The sequence below is a fragment of the Chlamydotis macqueenii genome, chromosome 2, assembly GCF_036417535.1.
Source record: "Chlamydotis macqueenii isolate bChlMac1 chromosome 2, bChlMac1.mat, whole genome shotgun sequence".
Classification (NCBI taxonomy): domain Eukaryota; kingdom Metazoa; phylum Chordata; class Aves; order Otidiformes; family Otididae; genus Chlamydotis; species Chlamydotis macqueenii.
This window is the reverse complement of record NC_141557.1, coordinates 132,434,198-132,447,137: the sequence shown is the minus strand read 5'-3', so window position 1 is coordinate 132,447,137 and position 12,940 is coordinate 132,434,198. Positions and strand designations below refer to the sequence as shown.

The 12,940-nt window shown below is 34.9% G+C and overlaps 1 protein-coding gene across 2 annotated transcripts in view; it reads right to left on the bottom strand.

Moving 5' to 3' along the window:
• Nucleotides 1-2,246: 2,246 nt before the first annotated feature.
• Nucleotides 2,247-12,940, bottom strand: part of ZC2HC1A (zinc finger C2HC-type containing 1A) — a 32,699-nt gene continuing 22,005 nt past the window's right edge. The window contains exons 8-10 of one of the 2 annotated variants that reach the window (XM_086740950.1): nt 8,600-8,722; nt 3,621-3,728; nt 2,247-3,203 (exon numbers count right to left, since the gene is read on the bottom strand). In XM_086740950.1, coding sequence (XP_086597076.1) covers nt 3,017-3,203; nt 3,621-3,728; nt 8,600-8,722 — 418 coding nt within the window. In that variant the 3' untranslated portion in view covers nt 2,247-3,016. The remainder of the gene's footprint in view (nt 3,204-3,620; nt 3,729-8,599; nt 8,723-12,940) is intronic. The other variant, XM_086740951.1, reaches the window with a different exon arrangement.

Here is a 12,940-nt window from a genome sequence, read left to right as displayed (position 1 = left end):
AATTTGGGAACATTCTGACACATGCAATGTACCTAAAGATTAAAAATTCAGAGTCTATCTCCCTTAACAGTTTATTTTTTTTTTAAATATAACAAATTTGTTTCCCATATTCAGTTCTGCAGGAGCATTATGAAAACAAATCTACTATATCCTAATAAATGTTTATTAGGAAGTAGTAGATTTGTTTATTTGGAAATCACAGTGATCTGTGCTGATAAACTGTGTAATACAGTCTACGGTCTGTAACATCAAAGACTTTAGAAACTTAGGTCATTCAGTAACAAAATCAGTTGATAAAGGGGAAACATAGTAGGGCTCTGATAGTCTCACTCTGCAGTAATAAACTGCATAGTCAATTATATTTTCATTGTCTGCTTATACTTATTGTAGATTTAAACACATGCACATTATCCAATGTTACTGCCAACAGTCATTTATGTTTCAATAGACCTTCAATAGAATGTCAATGTTCCAATAGACCTTCTTGTAAGGCCAAATTAAAAGTTTAGGAAATCTCTCTAAAATTTGTATTTCAGTTCAGGTTAATCCCATGTCTAGTCCTTGCTATAAATCATAGAAGTGTAAATAAAGTAAATGATGTGTCACTTGAGTAATTTACTAAATGCTGCACTGGAAGCAAAGAGTTACACAAACAGCTCAAAAAGCAGAAATTATGGTAACTGTATATAGATTGACTTAAAACTAGGAAATCTGCCACCTACAATTCAAAGGAGGAACAATCAATATTTTTTTTTTTCTACAGTTACAACAATCCTGGAAAACCTAGAAGATATTTATTCCCTTACAAACCTATCCCTTTGTAGAAAGCATTTTCAATAAATGGTAAAATGCATTTTTCCAGCAGAAACAAGAACTGGAAATTCATCAAGTCAGACAAAGGAATTAATCCCTCAGTAGATTCACCAACTGGTGAAACCTATTCTGGAGTTGTATCTTTGCTGATGGACACTCAGCTTGCAATAATTCAGTCTGCAGACCTCCATGGCCCAAGTGCAGGGTAGATTTTCTAAAGCAGGCTTATTTATGCAAAGGAGGCAGGATTCCATTTTTTCCAAGTACAGAAACAAATGAGCCAAAATATGCATCCTAGAACCTAAACTACCTAGAACATAACTTGGCTAAGATTTGTCAGTTCTCACTGTCTTTACCAGTCATCCACCTTGCCGTGCTCAGTAGCCAGCTTACACAAATTATAATAAAACAAGCCTACACTGAATGCAGGATAATTTCTAAAAATAATTTTTTATAAAAAGTGTAAGACAATTTCATTCCATTGAACTAATTCTAAAACATTAATAGTTCGTGGCCTGCAACATGACTACATCAAGTCGTTTAAATCTCTCATCTTCCAAGACTGGTACCTGCTTTGGAAATGCTTTTCTTCAATCATGTTTTCTTCAAAATTGGCCCCATTGATAGTAATCACAAGTTTTGAAAATGCAAACAATGATCATAATACTATTGTAGAACACTACATTATATTTTGCATAAGCTACAAAGAAAATTATATAAATTGATCCTAATAGCATTTGTGAGCTGGAAGTAACCATTTTTGACAAAAAGAGTGTATTTATTATGGGAAAGGCACAATTAAGTTATTTCAGGTTGTTCTTTCACACGTAACTAAGATGGTGCCAGTGCTTCAAAGCAAAACTTCACAAAACAAATTACTACATTCAGGTACAAGTTAAGTGACTCAGCTTGTGAATGGTTTTAATAACCTGTATAATTTATTTAAAAAAAAACCCCAAAAAAACAAACAACGGCTACTTCCAGGGCCTTACCCTTCTTTCCAATGAATTAACACAAAGCCCGTTACTAACTTTAAGAGGCTGCTGTTCAGAGCCAAAGAATATAAAAGATTGCAAAAAAACCATGTAAGGTATTAAAACATAAACCTATGGAGCACAGTTACTCCATTATGCACTCATATGTGAGCTGTGCTATTTGCACAGGAATAAAAAACAATGACTACTTACATCAAGTTCTACCGTTCTAATGACATACATTTTCATGGAACTCTTTTTGTTGTACTGGATACATCAAGAAGGCTGTTTTCAAAATAAGAGTTCAACATTTAAGCAGGATAAGCATAGACTTTGTCTCTCCTTCAGGAAATGAGGAAAGAGAAAAAGGAGCGGGACCTTTGGAAACCTTTAAGACAAAAAGCACAAAACTTTTAGATGTGCTAGTCATGGTGGAACAGAGGACGAGGAAGACAAGTATTTCTGAACAAAAGGAACTTAATAAAATGACAATACCACATTTGTCCTTATAAATACATAAAAATATTAACAAGTTCTTACTGGGAAACAGAATACAGAAAGCCACAAACAAAAATGTTGCTTTTCTTACATGTGAACCGAGTTCTCAGGTAGTTTTTCCACTTCGACTCTCTAAAAAAATCCTAGGAAGTTAACTGGAAAGTCCAATTAGAACATTACAGTTAAAGAGTTTAAAGAGATCCAGACATTTCGTACTTTTAACTAGGAATTTATTAGGAGTTGCTCATGTTGTTTTCACTTCAAACATAGCATCTAAGTTACTGTCACATATGAAGGAAATGCCTCCACAGAGAAACTTTTGAAGCCCAGGTTCTTCATGGCTAGTTCCCTATGCGTCTGTACTATCCTACATAAGCGATTTAAATAATCCTTCATCTAACAGGATTTACAGGAAAAATAACATTGAACTACTTCTACTACCTAAGTTACTTAACACATTTTTACCTTAATTTTAAATATTTCCAACTGAGATTAAAGAGTATTTCCTTGAATGGCACAGTTTTAGGTACCTGCTATTTTTATATACAGTATATATATATTGTTTATAAATAATTGTGTAACCAGAAGATTGCACTCAGAAAATCAAAATAAGATGTTTCAACATGTTTGCAGCATGAAGTCTAACTGGAAGGAATGCTCTAGCTTTCCATGCAGCAGTACACAGCATATGCTTCCAATTTATCATTTTCTTTTTGGTTTTAAGAATGCGTTCACACAATCATTCTTCGAATTCCACACTCACAGCAAAACTTTGCCCATTCCACTGGATATTTTGTTCCACATTCATGGCAGAATTTTGATAACTGCACAGGTGAATTGCCTTCGCTGCTTTTTGAACTTCCTCCATTGACTGAGGATGGGCAGTCTCCACTGTCATACCCAATTCTGCCATCAGACCTGGAAATCCCCAGATAAAGAACATTCTCTGAACTCTCTTCAGTATAACTTGATGCAAAATTATTTTAATCCTTGCAGTGAATTACTGCTATTTTTATTGTAATTTTCATGCTTACATTTCCTATTTATACCTTATAGATCTACCCAGACTCCCCTACTTATCTCCAGATACCACCTTCCCTTCCCTGCAAGAAAACACAAAATGCCCCAATTTTAGTAGCACATCTGAGAGAGCTGATGACAAAGGTGTTCTGTTAGATGATAGTATGCAAAATATATTGAGTATCTCAAACATATCAAACAATATTGACCATGAGGTTATCTATTTACTGCAGAGAACAGTATTTTCCCCAACTTCTTTTGTAATAAGTACTCCCCTTTAATGAAGGTTCTATTGCTGACAAAGTTAAAAGTTACCTTGAGCAACTGTCTGAATTGCTAGTTTTTCTTTTGTTTGTTAGAGCACCCGTGCTCATTGTTCTTGCCACACTAGGAGGGGTCGAAGTCCGTGTTTTTGTTGTGCCTCTAAAACAGAATAAATATCTGATTAATTATCTGCACAGAAATATAGCCAAGAATATGCATTTACAGATTTATTAAAAATTAGTTCAATAATCTACACATCAATTAATTGTATGAAAAATATAACTTATTTCCTACCAAGAGCAGACAGAAGAGCTTTGACATGAACTCACATACTTTGGACTGTGTATGACTTGATTATTAGAGTGACAAGCTAAATGGAACAGCCAGTCCCTTCCTGTTCATGTGTTTCACCTGCTATCGCTACCAAAATACAGGCAGCTCCTGCACTGCTAGTTGTTGTAGCATGTTCTAACGTCTACCTTGACAGACTGCAAGTCCCTTTTTAGGACTGGCAGAGGGAAAAGTCAATCTAGCTGGGCATTAGGGCCTATTTTTTTTTCTAGCCTGTCACAGTGTTCTTAAAGTTGGCTTCAACACTATGACTACATCGCTGTGAAAACTACTTTCGTCAAGACTCATCGGTTTATGAGAAGCCAGTCTGCAATGAATAGAACATCCTAAACATATAGAATATTCTCACTGCTTGCTTTGGTGAGTAGAGAAACATCATAATCCCCTGAAAAATATGAGAAACACTAAGAAAGAGATAGGAAGGGACACCCTTTTATGAGCAATGACTAAGGACAGAATTTTTCTTCATTACTCAAAAGAATTATCATTCACCATGATTTCTGGTTCTTTGGCAAGACTTCAGTGACTATGACATCTTGTGCATGACCCACAAAGTTTTTCTGTTCTTGTTCTTGAACACAGATGCATAAATGAAATTTAATTTGGGACTGGCTCATGGACATTAAAAAAAAATTAAAACAAGACTCCATTTAAAAAATTAGTCACCAAGAGCCCAATCAGCAACAAAAACCCAAAAGTGATTTTTTTTTTCTTCTCTTCAGATGAACCTAACTGCTCCCTTCAGAATTATAAACAACTTATACTTTGAAAACCAAACCAAGACTGTATCAGCAAATGTGTTCAACTCCAGTGACTTCAAAAAGCAACACTGACACAACTGAGGAACAACGTAGTAACTCCTGCATTTTAAACATGTTACATAAAACATTTCTTCCTTCATGCTATGAACATAGACTAAAGATGGCTTTTCAGCTCCTTCCATCACTTAAACACTTCAGTGGAAAAGTGATCAAAAGATTAAGCACAAAAGTGGAAATCAGGAACTAAACTTAAGATATAATTCCACTTGATGTAATTTAAGTAAAGTATTCAAGTTTAACAAGAATGGCTTCTACAGGCAACAGGTAGAGTGGAACCATCAAAGATTCTGCCTCACTGGGCAGAACACCAATCTTCTCTGTTAGCTTTCCTATCTGCCCTCTCATTTAGCAAGGAGATTCTAAAGATGGTTTTATTAAAAAAAAAAAAAAGTGTAGTGCTTTTCAGTCTGCACAGCAAGTTATATCAGAATTAAAACCTATTAAAAGTTATGTCAGAGGTTTCAGAATTCCAGCATAAAAGTTCTAAACGTAACCTAAATTACACTCTTACAAATATGCACAACAGTGCATATAATGCACAGATACTAAATTACCTTGTGTTATTTCCCTCATCTCATTTTACACTGAAGAGAGCCCTTTCCTTATAATTGAGTAAAATTCATGAGAGCTCAATAGCAGAAAGAACATATTGGACTGTTACTTTACTTGTTATGGAAGCTAGGAAAGCATATAATGAAAAACTCAGCGGTAGACACAGAAATGGTATGGATCATCATGGATCAGGGATGACCACACAATGATGTAAAGAACAGAATTGTGGCTCAATTCCTGTTCAGACAACTCCAAGTAATTTAAAACAAATTTTTCAAAAGTATTACTGACTCAGTTTTGTCTGTTTCTTCAACTTGGGACCAACATACTAATTTTTCAAAACTAACAGCATTCATTTCTTAAACTGAAGTCTCTTCAGGGTGTACTTTGAATCAATTGTTTTTGAACATAATGCTAAGAGTTCTAGATATTTGAAAGAAATTAACATGAAAAATTGTCTACCATTCTTTCTTGTATTTCAACTGTTCCATTCTCTAAAATATGTATAATATACCCTCATCCTGCTAGGTACTCTGAAAAGTCACCTGATGCTTTAACACTAAGTGTATACTACAGAAATTTCCCAGAAAGCAGTGTCTTAAAAACATTATTTATATGGTGTCTAGTACAACATAGAGGCCACTGATTTAACCAACACAGAAAAAAGCCCCACAAAATATTGAAAAGCCACATTGAAAGTGCACTGTCCACCTAGTCTATTAAGGGAGGCAGAGTCCCATGAACAGATAACATCATCACTCATTAAAGGTTTAACAGGACATCTTAATTCTGAAGTGTTTAAATCTAGCATTTTGCATAATTTCTGTAGACTTTTTCCCAGTTAGTTTTCTAAAAATGCAGAAAAAAACCTCACATCTATTTTCAGACTAGAAACTTTAATATGAGCCTTAAAATTAACTGCAATGATTTCTGCCATTTTGATGAGTAAATCAACAGAAGTAGCAGGCTGCCACTGTCTACAACTTTATTCATCCCAGATCTAGACATGTAATTAGCATCATGTTTCATGTATATTTGATGACAAATCTTGAAATTGCATCCTTAAGTTGCAATGTGGTCTCTAGAGACACATATCTTCCAACAAAGTCAGACATTCTTGATTATCTGAACTTGTATCACCGCAGCTTGGTCTGTTCCGATCTGTTCGACCTCTGCCATTTCTATATACTTGTCCAGTTCTGTTGTTTTGACCTGTTTGGTTGGATTTTTTTGTTTGTTTTCTTTTTGCAAAAGTATATAAATCTCTGTTCTAAGTTGTATCATGTGCAGTGTTAATGGAGCCTGACAGCAGATGAGGCTGTGTACCAATGCCAATTGGCACTCTTAAAATCTTGACATACCTTTAAAGATGTTTATTATCCATTCTCAGTTTCAAAAGAAATAAGATTGTAGGGGACCTCCCTTCCTAAAGCAGCTCATGTTGTACATCTAGTTGAATTACCACTGCTTGCAAAATTAAAAATTGAAAGAAATTTTTACAAGAAGCTTGCCTTTTTCTATTTACTCATTCACCATGTGGCTGGATTTTGCTACAGAACACTGAAGTATCAAGCTTGCTTCCAAGACAGGGTGTTTTGAGATATTCTCAGCAGCTATCAGTCACCCACAACAGCTCATACTTCTGTGGAAAATTATGAATACGTTCCTTCTGACTAACAGCATGCATGCCAAAGTCCAGAAACCTTTGCCATAAACTATAACCATCCACATTGCTATGCTGAATTTAACAATATTGGGCTAGTAGCTATTCACATTTGTCCAGTACTGTTGGCACACAACATTGAAAAACTTCCTACAAAGGAAGGTAAATTTTATTTATGAACCCAGTGGACATTTGAATAAAAACATGGAGAGCAGAATAAACGACTGTACTCTTAAAGAAGTTGTCTCAAGAAGAAAAATCAAATCACTGCTCTACGGATAGGGGCTACTGTAAGCATGTTTAGTAACTCACTAAGCCAGATTTTAAACATCTTGGTAATGTATTATAAAATGAAAAACTAATCTAATTTTTGATAATGCACAGGATTTATAGCTCTAACCAAGTATGCAAGGTAACAATAACAAAAAAAAAAAAAAAATCTGTTTGTCTAAAGAGAGCTTACCCCCCTCTTCATTCCTTTTGCTCCTTCAATTAGAAACTCAAGTTAAAATATCCTGGCCCTATCTCAAAGATACTTCAGCTTTGGTTACAACACTAAAACAGCATTAGGAGATTTAGACGTATTTCTACTATTTAAAGCATTGCATTCCATGTATATGCCACACAATTCACTACTAATTTCTCTTTTGCAATATGCTTTAAGGTATTGCTTATGAAGAATCAGTTCATCTGAATTTGGCATCTTCCAGATTATACCAAATGGTTAACTACAATACAGTATCTGTTCTCTTTTTAAAAGATCAGAATACCCTTTCTTCCAAACTTAGATCTTAAATTTGCTGAATATTTAGAAGTCTTTACATGAGATAAGTTGGACTAAATAAAAGACTTCACCTCTCATCATAAAGTCTGCCTTGCTTACATTCTTAGACCACCACAGCTACCTTATATAAGTAGGAAATAAATACTTGACTTTACAAATATCTGCCTTACAGGCAAATATTTTATGACAAAGTAATTTTCTTCTCTTAGAGTTGTCAGGCTTAAATGCTTACTTCAGGTTTACATCACAAATTCAGTTTTATCTCAGGTTTACCAAGACAGAAGTTCATTACACTTAGTACATAACCAGTAAGTGGCAGAAAAAATAAAATCTGAGAAAAGCCTTCACCTTTCCTGTGCTACTATGAAGCTGTTTACCTAGCATGCAACAGACACTTATAGAATCATAGAATCATAGAATGGTTAGGGTTGGAAGGGGCCTTCAAAGGTCATCTAGTCCAACCCCCCTGCAAGGAGCAGGGACATCCCCAATCAGATAAGGTTGCTCAGAGCCTCATCCAGCCTGGCCTTGAACGTTTCCAGGGATGGGGCTTCCACCACCTCTCCGGGCAACCTGTTCCAGTGTTCCACCACTCGCATTGTAAAAAAATTTTTCCTAATATCCAATCTAAATCTACCTCCCTCTATTTTAAAACCATTACTCCTTGTCCTATCACAACAGGCCCTACTGAACAGCCTATATATACTAATTATACTAATTATATTCTATACTCTTCTCCCACAGCATTTATATTGAAGACACACTTCAGATGTCTGTCAAGATCACACTTTTACTATTCCAATGCTTTGGAGCAACATTTCTGCAAAACAGATAACCCACGCTGATTTGTAATACTTACTTCTTCATAGGCAACAACTCATTTGGTCTTTTGACGGTACTGTCTGTTTTTGTATCAGTGTCATAAAACCTTTGCACATCTCTTCCAGTTTGCAGTGGTGGGCCTAACTTGTCCATCTGACTACTAAAATATATAAAGGAGTACTCATAAGGAGATTGCTAGATTGCTATTTAAGTTATAGCAAAAAAAAAAAAAGTATTCACAATTAAATACTTATATTCCCAAAGAATACCATTATAAAAATGTGCAAATCAGACTTTAGTAACCCAGCAAACAGAACGGTGGTTCTTTAAAGAGGAGAGCATTTCCTAGATTTATATTTGCATTAGGTTTCCAATGCATTTTTTTTAATTCTTTTTTAAACAAAACAAAAAAACCAGTGCCAGTTATCCTCACAATCTGCACAATGCACTCACATTTGACCTTTTTTCTTTTAAAAATAGCTTTCATAATGTCAAACTTATCACATCTGCAAAAGAGGGCTCATAATTACAAGTGACAGTAGCTTTATTAAGAGGTTAGAAAATAATGTAAGTACAAGCCTCCTTAATTTAAGAATTAGTAAGCAGGAAAATTTTTCTTTTTCCACTTTTTTTTTTTGTAAAGGATGAACATTGTGCCCAGAGAGAATAAGAGGTCTTCCATTCTCTTTTCTTTAATGGTGATGAGAAAAAAGGAAAGCCTGAAACAAAACCAGCTTTTTTTTTAATATTTTAAAAAAACCCCACTCACAACAGACTGTACTATACACACAGGCAATACTTTAATACTTTTTTTTTTTACTATTACAATAACATTTCCAAACCAAAAAGAATAAACCAAAATCCAAACCGTAAACATATTAATTAAATAATAATTTTAAAAACCCACACCAAAATAAAAACACATCACCACCCCTCCTTCCCATATATCAACATAAAGAGAACAGTAGCTTTTGATAGATCACAATTTGTATTAGAAAAATTAGGTCTTCAAGTAAAGTTCTGCATTTTTATTATCTTAAAATCACAGGGTAAAAGCTGCAAGAAGCCCATTATATCTCCACCCCTACCTCAATAATATAACAGAAGTTTCTTCTTATTCTCAAAAAAGCCTAGTAACTTATGTCTTAAGTGGAAAATGATGGCAAAGTATTTTCATTGATCTTTCTGAAATTAAAGAACTATAAAGAAACAAACCAAGCAAGAAATGTCTGGCTAGCTGAAGGTTAGCTCTTCTGTAAGCTTCCCATCCCTAAAGGGACATCATAAGGAAAAAACCAAACAAGGAAAACCAACAAAACACATCCCCACACAGAAATAAATTTCTTTTTAAAATTACTGTATGGTTTTCTGATTCTTGTCATACAATCTTAATAACGTACAATGCCAGAAAAATTACTAAACAGCTAATTGCTGTCAAGGAAGTATATTATTATTGATATAGCTTTTAATACATATACAAGAGCTTTTTGAAGATACTTTATATCTCCAACACCTATATCATACTACTTTTCATACTCCTCCTATGATACCCTCTATTAAAAGGCACAGAACCTATAAAGTTTGCGACATAATTTGTTTTTTTGGGAAGCTTCTGGTGTGAATCTTGCAATCTACATTACATCTGTAAAGCATCAAAGGAAATCTCCCCATAAGGAACAGAATTTCAACAACACTATATGATATTATTTCATTACAAAGTCAGCAGGAAACATGGAGATTTTAGTATTAACAACTCAGCTCCAAATACCACAGGCTGTAACATAAGTTCCTCTTCCCACTCCTCCCCCTAAACAGATGTTGTAGTTCAAACTAATTAACTCAGGAAATGCTTAATCAATTCCTGTTGGACCAAAAACATACTCTTTACATATTTGCCAAGAACTGAGAAGCAAGACGGAAGTCTTTGACACTGCAAGACACATTCCAACCCATGATTTTCTTAGCTCATTTCTGAACCTTTACCAATTTATCAACATAATCTGAGAACTCCAAGCACCTGCAGCTTAGATTCTCAAAGACAATAAACTAGCAGCAGTCATGATACTGCCAAAATAAAGAACTACAGTATTCTTCCACACTTAAACAAAACAAAAAAAAAACCCCACAGTGGACAGCCCTTTCATGTACTAATGAAAAAGAGCCAAATCATAAAAATCTTCTGGAATGCAAAGACCACCAAGACAACTTCTTATTTACCTTGATTTCATTGAACAAAGCTGTGTAAGCTATAGTCTTAATGAAAGGAACAAGCTATTTCAAAAATACAATGTTTTTAAAGGCTGTATGGCAAATATATGTGGAATTTAAAATTTACTGATATTGGTTAGGTGTGCCATTCATATTGCATTTCAGCCATAAGACAGTACTGGATGTGTCACTAACAGACATGATTCCCAGAAGGCGTAACTTTGATCAGCTTAATGTTAAATAGTATGTTTTATCCTCAAAATAAAATAAAAATTACAAAGTAATTTCTAAAGGTTCATTTGCTATACTGAAAAACATCACATAATTTTCCAAGTTCCAGTAAAAAAAAAAATAAAATATGTTTCATAAATGAAACATGCATAGACAATTACTCAGTACATGCAAAAGATTTCTGGCTGGCCACAAATAGCGTTCTGCTACGCAAACCAGTTTGCATGTGGGAGTGGAGTTTGCTTAGCCTTAGGATAGGAAGAACCACTCACCCTTTTTTTTTTTCTCCTGAAGATCTACAGCTTACTAGAACTGCCCTACCCACCAAGAAATGTAAAACTGTGCTAAACTCTGTACGCTGACAAAATACATGTTAAAATTAGGATCTTAACATGATTCACTATCAAAATTTAGGCCTAACTGCAATTTCTGTAGAATTAGTTTTCCTTTTCCCAGTTCCTCAGCATCAAAAAGATGAAACCCTATTTTCAGGTAAAGGAATGAAGCTTTTCCTATTGACTCCAATACAGAGTCACACTCCACTCTTGCTTCTCTAGGACTCAGAAATGATGCCCTTATGCTACATTTACATTCATGCTTATAACTGGCTGTGCTCTTACTCTGTCCAGGCAGAAAAACAAAACTCAGAGCAGAGCTCAGCTGACACAGCCTGATCTATGTGAACACAGTAAGCCTCACTAACACTAACCTATGCTGATGATGCTGTGGTGTGATCTCTCAGTAGTCTGTTGCTTGGTGAGCACAAGAAGAGAATTCAAATTTAAAAAAGAATTAGTATAGCAAAAAATACTTAAAATAAGGGAGTTCATAAAATTCTACTGCATTTTTGCTCATACTAAATAAAAATTTATACTGTGATACTGAAGTTGAACTTTATATGAAATGAAGTTCAAGAATCTTTCGTTTACAGAACTAAACACCTTAGAGATATAGTTCATTTTAGCCTCTACCTGTAACAAAAAAGCACAAATCAGCTTCATGTGCCTGTCACAATAGTTTCAGGCAGCAGTTCAAGAGTGCCACCTAAAGAGCAAGAAGGAAACTGCATGCCTGTATATTTTAATCACTTCTGGCTGTTACACTAGCCAGCAGATAGTAGTTTCTTGCCACTTTACATATTCATCACAGAGAACAGGTACCAAGATTCTACAGAAAGAAGAAGTGTCTGATTAAACTGCCCCCCTCCAATATCCATATAATTCATCCTTTATATTGCACAATATAATTGTAACTCTACTATTAAGCCTCAATACTTCTCTGCCAAATCTGGAATTACAACAATCTATGCAAAAATGGAAGGTTCCACTTAACTAATATGTAAAAAACACAAAAAAAATTACAGTTTGCCTAAGGAAAAACTGCAGGAGCTTGTTTTTTACAGCAAAAACTGGAATTTAACCTGGTGAAAAAAAAAGTATGTAGGCTCTTAAATATTTGCCAAGGTCGGAGAGGGAGAAAAAAAAAAGACGTATCTCTTAATGTTCCACTTGAAAGACTGCTCTGAAAACAATACATGTGCAACACTGCGCCTGGTAAATCAGTTCACTAACAACTCAATTTTAAAAGTGCTTTCATTTTATAAAATAATTCTAGCTGCAACTAGAATCATAGAATCATAGAATGGTTAGAGTTGGAAGGGCCCTTGAAAGATCATCTAGTCCAACCCCCCTGCAAGAAGCAGGGACATCCCCAACTACATCAGGTTGCTCAGAGCCCTGTCCAACTTGGCCTTGAATGTTTCCAGGGATAGGGCATCCACTGCCTCTCTGGGCAACCTGTGCCAGTGTTCTACCACTCCCATGGTAATTTTTTTTTTCCGTAATATCTAATCTGAATCTGCTTCCCTCTATTTTAAAACCATTACCCCTCATCTTATCACAACAGGCCCTACTGAAGAGTTTTTCCTGGTCTTCCCTGC